Here is an 11,013-nt window from a genome sequence, read left to right on the forward strand (position 1 = left end):
TATGAGTTGGTAGTAACAAACTGCCAAAGAGTTGTGCAACCAGACGTTTTACATATAAAACCTGACTTCACGTATGTGTTATCAAAGAGATATTAGAAAGTTGCACTTACAATAAAATTGTTATTTGATGTTTGTGCGTTTTGTAGGTTAGGTTTTATGTATAAAACACCTAATCGTACATCCAATACATAGCCTGTTGAATACTATCAACTTATACGAAGATAGATCCGCAACATATCATTACCATAACATTTCTATTTTATCCGAGAATCGGCCCCTAAAATTTTGCATTAAAATTTTTGGTCAGTAAAATGATGAAAAATTTATTATACAACGAATACTCATAACAATTCCTAAATTCCTTTAGAACGATTGAGTCATATTAAAAGAATTTTAGTTCAAGATGTTTATGTTACAATGTTTTGGACGAACTACATGCTATTCAATATTTTTGTTATACTGTTAATTTTTACATAGTATCTTGGTGCAATAAATAAGACAAGAAAAAAAATTATAGCTAATTCGCACATAACATGGAGATTGTGGTTTTAGTTCTAAATCACCCCATCCATATGTGTCTACTTGTTGGTTCAGATCCTAAAATTAATCCTATACAGAAGACCCTCTAGTCAAATAAATAATAAGTATCCTAACACATGATGAATATTATATGTACATGAGTGCAATGTACTACAAATTCTAGAATGTGAAATATAGATTTTATATCTTACAAGAAATGTCCTGGAAGTCGCGAGTAAATAGATCTAAATTTATCACAATAAACAATAGTAGATACATATTTCAACGCGTACGTCAATAACCAATAAACAAGTATGTACAAAATCTTGTAAAGCTTCATCTTCGAAATAAATCCATATAAAACTATAATCTTTATAATACAAATAAATTATTAATTAACTATAAAATGAGGCAATTAAGGAATGTACTTACAGTTTGCATGAAAATTAATCTTACAACTAAGTGGCATAAAAAGCATAAGATACACGAAAAAATGGAAATTGTGCACGTTATCGTAAAAACACCTATTATTTATTTCAAACACATATCACAAGCATGTTATTTATGAGCCGTTTTTGCCGCAAAATAAACCAATGTTATGGCAAGGCTTTGGTATGTAACAGTTTTCATACAAAATGGTACTAAATATTAACAAAATGCCTGTGCAATCAGGCGTTTTACGCATAAAATGCAACTTCACTCATATGATATTAAACCAAATTTTTAAATTTGGGCGTTTTCTAAGTAAAATTTTCTATCTAAAATGCCTGACTGCACAGAAACCACATGGCTTCTGATAATATTTAGTACGATTTTGTATGAAAACTGCTACATCATATAGTCTTTAGCCATAACATTTGCCTATTTCCGGCAGAATCGGACCTTTAATCGCTGATCAATTTATGAATATATAAGCAACAAAAATTTACATATACCCTTTATATGCCCGAAGTGTTTTGCAAAGTAACATTGCGATTTAATTTTTTGTATTATTAAATTTAATACATAACCATTTAAAACAAACATGTTTTCGATTATGATATCATGCAATTTTGCCCAAGATGCTCCTCTCAGGTAAGCGAGAAAGGCGGCTCTTCCAGGCATTTAAGAAGTTCGGCATATTGGAAGTCTTTCTTGTGCCTGGCCTGGACATGTCCCAGCAGGCTGAACCTCTGCTTAGCCCGGTAGTCGCAGAATGGGCAGCCAAATGCAGGCCTCATACCACATTCGTACTTCATGTGTCGCGAAAGTGTATGCCGGTACTTATATCGCCGTGAACAACGCTTGCAAGTGTGTTCATAATTCTGCCGAAAATCTGCAACATAATACAATAATCTATCCAAATTTCACACAAATTAATAAATGGTGTTCCGAAATGTTAAATATATGTACATAGATATTATTACTAACACTACAATCGAATACATTCATACGTATGTAAGGTGATCTGCACGTCAAAGTTGGCTATATGCCAATTTGAAGCAAGATCAACCCTTACTTTAATAATTATTAAACATTGATTAGAAAATCAGCTTAAATATATAATATATAGAGAAAATAAACAAACATGCAAAACATAGAAAAAACTATGCCAAAACAATCAACTTACATAAACTGCGGTTCATTCATGAATGGATGAATGCAACAAGGATTAGTAAAAACATAGAGGTATTCAAATACATTGCCTCAGAGTCTTTTCCTATCTAAAAACAGTCACGAGGATCCATTTTAAGTTTAACTTATCATTATGCTCCGAAACCAGCTTTAAAAATGTTGTTCGTGTTTTTTGGAATTTGAGGGTCCTATGAGCTGTAGTAATGATTTTAACTTACTACGTCGCTTTACAGAAGATAAACCCAACGGTTGGGCTATCTTTACCTGATAATTTGCTATTAGACTTTCTACATCACTGATGAATTTTTTCAGAGCAATGCCACAAGAGGTATTTTCACTTGGAAACATATTGCTATCTATATTTCCAAATGAAAACCGAGTCACTACTGCTTGACACCATGCTGTCCGTCGCGAGTATAATTTATGTAAAAATGCATTTCCTAAATTAGCTTATCTTTGCCTGAGAATTCGCTATTACCATTTTTACACCAATGATGACTTTCTTATTGATGCAGCAATGCCAGGCAAGAGCTATATTTTCATTTGAAAAGATATTCGATATATTTCCAAATGAAAAGCGAGTCACTACTGCTTGGCATCATGCTGACCGTCGGGGGTATCATTTATGTAAAAATGCATTTCCAAAATTACCTTATCTTTACCTGAGAATTTGCTATTACAATTTCTACACCACTAATGATTTCTTTATTGATGCAGCAATGACACAAAGAGTATTTTCACTTGGAAACATATTGCTGACTATATTTCCAAATGAAAACCGAGTCACTACTGCTTGGCATCATGCTGTCCGTCGCGGGTATCATTTATTTAAAAATGCATTTCCTAAATTACTTTGCTATTACAAGTTCTATACCACTGATAAATTTTTTATTGATGCAGCAATACCACAAGGAGTATTTTCACTTGGAAACATATTGCTATCTATATTTCCAAATGAAAAGCGAGTCACTACTGCTTGACATCATGCTGACCGTCGCATGTACCATTTATGTAAAAATGCATTTACTGAATTAGCTTATCACAAAGGATATTTTCACTTAGAAACATATTGCTATCTAAATTTCCAAATGAAAAGCGAGTCACTACTGCTTGACATCATGCTGACCGTCGCATGTACCATTTATGTAAAAATGCATTTACTGAATTAGCTTATCACAAAGGATATTTTCACTTAGAAACATATTGCTATCTAAATTTCCAAATGAAAACCGAGTCACTACTGCTCGACCACTGATAAATTTTTTATTGATACAGCAATGCCACAAGAAGTATTTTCACTTGGGAATATATTGGTATCTATATTTTCAAATGAAAACCGATGCCCTTCTGCTTGACATCATGCTGTCCATCGCGGGTATCATTTATGTAAAAATGCATTTCCTATATTAGCTTATCTTTATCTGAGAATTTTACTATTACAATTTTTACACCACTGATGAATTTTTTATTGATGCAGCAATGCCACAAGGGGTATTTTCACTTAGAAACATATTGCTATTTATATTTCCAAATGAAAACCGAGTGACTACTGCTTGGTATCATACTGGCCGTCGCGAGTATCATTTATCAAAAATGAATTTCCTGAATAGAAAATATTTGAATTTATTATGATTTTTGCGGCTACGTTTCTTGAATCAAATAGTTTACATTCCACGTTTGATCACTTTTATTCTACAACTTCCATTTTAAATATTTTATAAATTAACAAAAATTATCAACAGAATTTCAAACATCCTATTACGATACGTAGTTATGTTAGGAACGTACAGTTGATATTATTGTTTCAATAAGTAAACAATATAAATATTTGCATTTAATCTTGAAGTAGACTAAGAGAACAAACATTTTGTATCTCGAGGTTAGGATATCGTTCGACCTTAAACGATTATCAAAATTTTCAGTGCAATGCAAAACCGGATCAATTTATAATATGCAATGCACTATCTATTCGAAGCAAACTTGTGAGTAATTGTTTACAATTGGTTTAATGTCGCTTGTCTCGCGGGACGATAAGATAAAATCGATAAGAAGTCGAAATATAGATCAAGAAGGTACACTAATCGATGCAGTATAAACGAAATAAATATATATTTCGTTTAATGAAAAACATCATTGAAACGAAATAACTATAACTTTGGGGCAATCTTTAGGGTTTCCTCTTGGTTATTCCTTTTCATTATTGTGCTCATCAGGTGCCAAAAGATCTTCTGGGTACCTGAAAATATAATAAACGTGTCAGTGTCACAGAAAACCTACGTCTTGCTGACTTTGTCCAAAAATCTTCGTCCATTACAATAAAATATTATAAAGACAATTAGAAACCGTTTTCCCATTTATATTAAGTTGGTCAAACTTATCCCAGACTTGGAAAATGTTCGATAAACAAATTATGTAAAGTGTTATATTTTTACTAGGTAACTTCAGTGCTGATGCATACTTACCATCTAATTTGAAGTTTTTCACAAATTCACTACAATAAAATTTCTGTTTATCACTTAAATAAAAAATAACATCCGGAAATTATTTGATCATATGTGTATATATATAATCTACCATTTAGAAGTTCCAATTTTTTCAACTACTTGTACCTATACCTATACTTCTATTGATATCCGACGTTAGTAAAAAAAAAAAAATACACCACTGAGAAGAGATGTCATCCCCCTGGAGGGCAACGGCGGAGTCTAAATTACCCTCACTTTTGAACTTGAAAGTAAGATAAACTTAATTCCAAAATTTCATGCAAATTGGAGCACAGTAAAAAAAATCAGACCCAAAACGCTCCATGAACTGGAGTAAATATTCCGTATTCAATGTCAAACAAATGAATTTTGACACAATAAAACTTCTAAATATTTTTTTGAATAAATATTTTTTTTTGTATTGTGATTCAGTAAAGTAAGGCAAAACACGACTGCATCAGTTTAAAAAAATCTATCAAATTCAATTATATAACTTCATCTGCCAACATATACTGTATCTTATATTATTTTGATTTCTGGTACATCTCACCTGCTTTTCAGCCATAATAATGTAGACATTACATTAAATTTTTCTTATTCATAATCATTCTCATTCTAATATTGTCTAGACTCATAAGTGAATTGAAATATTTGGCAGATGACAGTCTTCATTTGTTTTCAATGCCAAGCAATACTTCAAATATTTTCAATGTCAAACAATGATAAGCGATTTTTTGTATTTTTTCCATTCATTTCTACAACCTAACTATATTTCTATAATTCAAAAAATCCTTAAAAAATCTCTTAACAAACTCCGGAAAGATTTATCAAAATCCGAATGATCGTTTAGGAGGATTATCCTTTCATACGAATTTTATACATAAGATATATTACGCACGTTACGAACGCATATGTTGCGTGAGACCATTCGTTGTCCATAGCCAGGCGCTGAACGCAACAGGTGCGTTCGCCTTCATTGCACTTTAAGGTAGCACTTTAGTAGAACAAAATATTTAAAATGAATATTTGTACTGTAATTAATTAGAACTGAAATAGTCCTATTTATCCTATTTTGCTTAATTTTTTTTTCATTTCCAGTTAAACTGTCCAGAAATTGTTTTATTTAATATTAAACGAATAAAAAAGGTTAGCACAGGGAGAAGTATGAGTAACAAAAGGTCACCAATGAACGTCTTAATAAAACAATTAAAAAAAAAATTTGCTTCATACAAAATATGTAACGGTTAAAAATTTCACATAATTCAAATTTAAACAAGTTATATGTATCAAATATGATCTTTTACTGCAAGATTTAATCTCAAAAGTTGATTGATGGATATTAAGTAATCTTCGGTGATGATTGTTACTATATAACGGTAATCGGACGTTCAACTCACTTTGAGACCTTCTATTGAAGTACAAGAACAAGGTTTTTTAATTATTATTTAAATAATCTCTATTGGCTAAATACTAAATCATTTAAGTACTTGGGAATACAAGTTCCAAATAGGCAATGACTTTGATTATTTGCTTTGGTTTAACCCTTTCCACTCGGATGCCGCTGCTTCGGCGGAAAAATACATATAAATCTCGCAGTTTGGAAGTGGAAAGGATTGAAAAATTAATGCCAAATTACAAAAAATAATTGGTTATCGAGTTCGAATTTCAATGAATAAATTCGTATTTTCTTATGTAAAACTGTACTTCATATCTGTTATATAAAAATAAGTCGGGTTTTCCTTCCTGACGATATAACTATAGAACGCACGAACCGATTTCGACGATTTTGCATTCGTTGGAAAGGTCTCGGGCTCCGTGAGGTTCATAGCAAAGAAAATTGAAGAAAAAAAATCCAGAAAAGCGGAAAAATCGTTTTTTACATGCAGCGTTATTTCTGATACTTAGCATATACTACAAACTAATATTTTTTGTTTGATTGCTACTCATTTGTTTGACAGCTACTCATTATTCTTAGCTCAGTTAATTTCATGTGACAAACCGGCATTGTGTTCACTGTGAAATTGTGCAAAACATGTAAAAAAATAAGTTATTCGTTTCCTAACATTTCAATTAGAAACTATCAAATCAATCACGTGTATTGTGTAAATTTTTATTCAATTTCAACAGTAGGCAATTTTTTTCTTTATCTTTTAATCACCAAACGAAATGTTAAATAAAGTGAAACCATCTGGTGGTCAAACGGAGTTCGCCCGGTTTGCTAGTTTCTTATAAACAAAATTGATCATGATCAACTTTTTTACCATTATGGCATTCGTTAAGCTCTATTATTACATAGATGCAAAATAAACGAAAATTTTCTCAGACAAATATAAAAGTAGCATGTTAATCGTAAAACATATGTTTTATCTAAAGTTTCACATCTAAAAAGCAGTTAGTCAAAATCAATTAAAAATTGTTCATTCTAATAACATACAATACGTGATCAGAAACTAAAAAAAACAGTGCCTTCTACTATGTATGGTTCACATATGATTTTTTGACATGAAAATAACTTTCTATTACGATTTAGCAAATTATAATTTTTTAGATTGGTTTACGGCCCATAAAACAGTGACGTCAATGCAAAATATTCGTATCGAATTATTTATTCATTAAATGAGAGATTGAATATTTATCTTCTTGTGAACTCAAGTAGTCATTCACTGAGAAAATTCAACATACATTTAATTAATAATACAATCAATTTAATATAATTCGTATTTTAAACGGAAGTAAATACATTTGTAGTGAATCAATCTACCTAAACATAGAGAATAACTTTCTCACAGTTTTAAATTATTTATTTTCTGATAACATAGTATAATAAACAAATCGAATAATTATCACAGAAATGAAATGACGCAACTTAAGTAAATAGCTGCATTAATTAGGAAATATAAGATTACATAGAAAAATATCAACTAAATATATGAGTAATATAGAAATGTTTTCATTTAAATAAGAAATAACAATTTCTGCAACTAAACGAACTGAAATTTAAGATTAAATTAAATCATTAGAAAATGTTATATATAATTACTTACAGTGCTTATTAAACTAGCTGAAATAAAAATAGATTATATTAAATGCTGAAAAGAATGATATATATTAGCAAAAAATTAATTATTGTGACATTATCCTAAAATATCCGTTACAACATGTAATAATAATTATTAATGAAGATATAATCACATGGCTGCATGTTTTAAAAATAATTAGCCAAATGAGATTGATTATAAATCATAATTCAATCATATTTTAAACATATTCAGCACTTTTGCTTACAATTGCTAACAATCTAACTAAACATGAATTGTAATCAATAATATGATATGTTTCTCTTCTGAACAATTAATTCAATATATAAAAAACAATTAGTTTTTGTAGATGTTTAGTTACGACGTTTCGGAACTTGGTACATTCCATCAGAAATTATAATAAATAAATTGATATGTTTCTTTCCTTGAACAATTATAATCCAATAAATAAAATACAATTAGTTTTTCTAGATGTTTAATTACGACATTTCGGAACTAGGTACGTTCCATCATAAGGTTTTTCTGTCAATAACAACTTTTATGAAATAATATTAATGATGATGACTATAGAATATTAAAAAAATATATGAAGGAATGGAGCATGTACCTTTTTTTAAAAAAGAAAAAAATATATAGAAAAACGTAAGAAACTGAGAAGCCAAAATTATTATTTTTTGCCTGCATTATTGATCTTTAAATAAATATCACTCATTTTTTGTCAGAACAACTTATAAATATTTAAAAATCTTGATTGATTTGATATAATTTTGATGTAAATTTGAAATGGTTGTAATGAAAGTGAAATTTACCAAGTGAAGTGAAGTCAAAATTTTCAAATAACTTTAAATAATGCTCTTTACAAATGCTTGTGACAAAAGATATGGTTTAATAGACCTTAGAATGTTGCAAATAAATAATTTTTGCTACTGAATTTCTTAACTTTACTCCCTTTTTTTTAAAGAAAAGGTACATAATCCATTTCTTTACATATTTTTCAATATTCTGTAATCATGATCGTTAATATTATTATTTTATAACAATTATTATGACAGACAAAACTGAAGATGGCACGTTTGTATTTCCAAAATATTAATTAGTCTTCTTTATTATCATTACTTGATATGTGGTTCCACATGTTTCCATTCGTTCATTATTTTTCATTTACTAAGTTTTTTGTTTTATTAAGAATAAATTGTAATTTTTTGGTAAACTAAAATTTCTGCTACGATAAAATCTTTTATGGAATAAAAGATTATTTCGCATTTTCGTATTCCTTAAGGCTCGATTTTGCATTAAACGTTGCATTTTTCTATAAAATATATATCAATTATCGATAATTATTTCATATGCAATGTTATCATTCTCCTTTCGCTATAGAAATGAGAATTTAAGGGGGTATTCTAATGAAGAAATTCAACAAAATTTCTGAAAAGTTTAACCATTTTCAGAGTATGTGTACGAAAGGATTTTTAAAAATTTAATTTTCGGAGCTTAACCATGATAATCCTTCCAGGTTTCCTTCCTTTTACAAAATTTTAAACGCGTTTTTCTAAAAACTGTCGTTTTCAATACGATGTCCATCAACTAGAGCGATTTACTTGAAATTTTCAGAGAATCTATTTTAGACATCTTTCGAGCATATACTAGCCTCATCCCCAAATTTTTATTTTTACTATTTTTAAAAAATTCGAGAAACTCAGGAAGTGGTAAGAAAAATTATCCTTTTTTTAAATAATCGTCATTTTGTTAAAAATTATTTTTTAACTTAATCTTAGTATGTGCGGTGAAAATAAAAAGATATGGATGAAGCATAGACTGAAATTATTAAAAATTAATCTAAATGAGAAAGATTATAAATAATTATTATCAACAAATGATTTTTAAATAATAATAATAATAATAATATTAATTTAATTTTTAAATTTATTAACTTTTTTTACTTCTTTTCTGTACTCTTGAAACGATGATGAATAAATTATATAAACAATTATTTCCTTTGCTTAACGATTATTTAAACCTAGATTTATTTAGACCTAAAATTCATACCTCTACACTAGAATACCCCCTTAATTTGTTGTGTTTTGAGAATAAAACAATGGAAAGGTTATTATAGATATAAGCAAATTCTAAGTGTAAATGCAATATAAATAAAGTTCGTTAAAAATAGTATTTTCAAACGCATAAAACGATACCGTGTAAAAAGGGGGATAAGTGTTTTATATAATCATTTACCAGTATATTTATTATATTCATACACATAGTATCAAGTCCATTTACATATCCACAAACATAATAAATACAATCAAGCAAAACGTATCACATAAAATGTCAAAAATAAATCAATCGCAAAGACATGATATCGCTGGTAACAATAGAGAATCTGAAAGCTCAAGAATAATATTTACAATTCGAAATCATTGCAGCGTAAAACGGTCGCACCATTCGCACGAATCAGGCGAGAGGAGAACGAACGAACGTTTCAAAATGAAATCATTGTGTCAGACCCCAAAATGCGAAATGGGGGACACAAGGCCTAAATGTTCCTGGCGAACACGTTTTCCTATTAGGGAGAGCATATTTATCGATATAAAAAAATGTCGAAATCGTTTAGAGAAAGTCGTTTTGATTGCATCAATTTCGTGCGTACTATTAATAGCAATATAAAAATAATTTTATATCTAACAATTATGAGGTTGTTGCTTACATTACATACTACCATGTTCAAATTAAATTTTGATTTGATGATTGTTACTTTGTCATAATTCTGTACACAAAAAATATATCTCTATACGCCAGAGGGTGTAACTACTATTTCAATATTATTTTCTCATAAAATGTTAGCAGTCTCTACTTATTGTTTCAGAATAAACAAATTGCAGAATAAATTAAAAAAAAACAATAATAATAATAATAATAAATGTTACTCCAAAAACAGCATTATTGTTACCAAAAATATCTAGAAAATTGTAGCACGAATATTTAGTCACCAATGAAACTTCTATTATTATATTATTAATTACTATTTTTACGTTGTTATCTTTCTTTAGTTTATTATTTTTTTAGTTTAATCTATTTTTAGTTTATATATTTTAGCATAGCGGCTCAAAGAATGTAATTACTGTTCTGATTGCTGAAGAATAATAAATGAATAAAAAAAAACAATGTAACTTATTCGCATAAAAATGCTCGTAGAAGAAATGCTTTCTCATATATGTATAAATTATAAGGAAAATGTTAAAATCCCAATACCCATTTTTTATTCAAAGAAATAATAAAAACCTGTAATAGTTTTATTGGTTTAATAAATTTTAAGAATATTAATATTAAGAATAATATATTAATTTATTTAAATGATAAAT

General features: G+C 28.8%; 1 protein-coding gene across 1 annotated transcript; it reads right to left on the reverse strand.

The window, feature by feature from the left end:
- Positions 1–1,589: 1,589 nt before the first annotated feature.
- LOC113388276 (longitudinals lacking protein, isoforms A/B/D/L-like) lies at positions 1,590–2,481 on the reverse strand. Its single transcript, XM_026625673.1, has 2 exons — positions 2,352–2,481; positions 1,590–1,834 (listed from the first exon to the last, which is right to left on the reverse strand). The coding sequence occupies exons 1-2, from the start codon at positions 2,479–2,481 to the stop codon at positions 1,590–1,592; spliced, it is 375 nt and encodes a 124-aa protein (XP_026481458.1).
- Positions 2,482–11,013: the final 8,532 nt, after the last annotated feature.

Source organism: Ctenocephalides felis, unplaced genomic scaffold (genome assembly GCF_003426905.1).
Source record: "Ctenocephalides felis isolate EL2017-DRISC unplaced genomic scaffold, ASM342690v1 CF-g0.4_SCAFFOLD_03572, whole genome shotgun sequence".
NCBI classification, from domain to species: domain Eukaryota; kingdom Metazoa; phylum Arthropoda; class Insecta; order Siphonaptera; family Pulicidae; genus Ctenocephalides; species Ctenocephalides felis.

Bases quoted from the DNA above. Each gene is read 5' to 3' on its own strand.
- LOC113388276 (XM_026625673.1), bottom strand. From the start codon at position 2,481: ATGTTTCCAAGTGAAAATACCTCTTGTGGCATTGCTCTGAAAAAATTC. The intron at 1,835-2,351 runs GTAAGTTAAAAT...ATTATGTTGCAG, and splicing joins ATCTTCTGTAAAGCGACGTA to ATTTTCGGCAGAATTATGAA.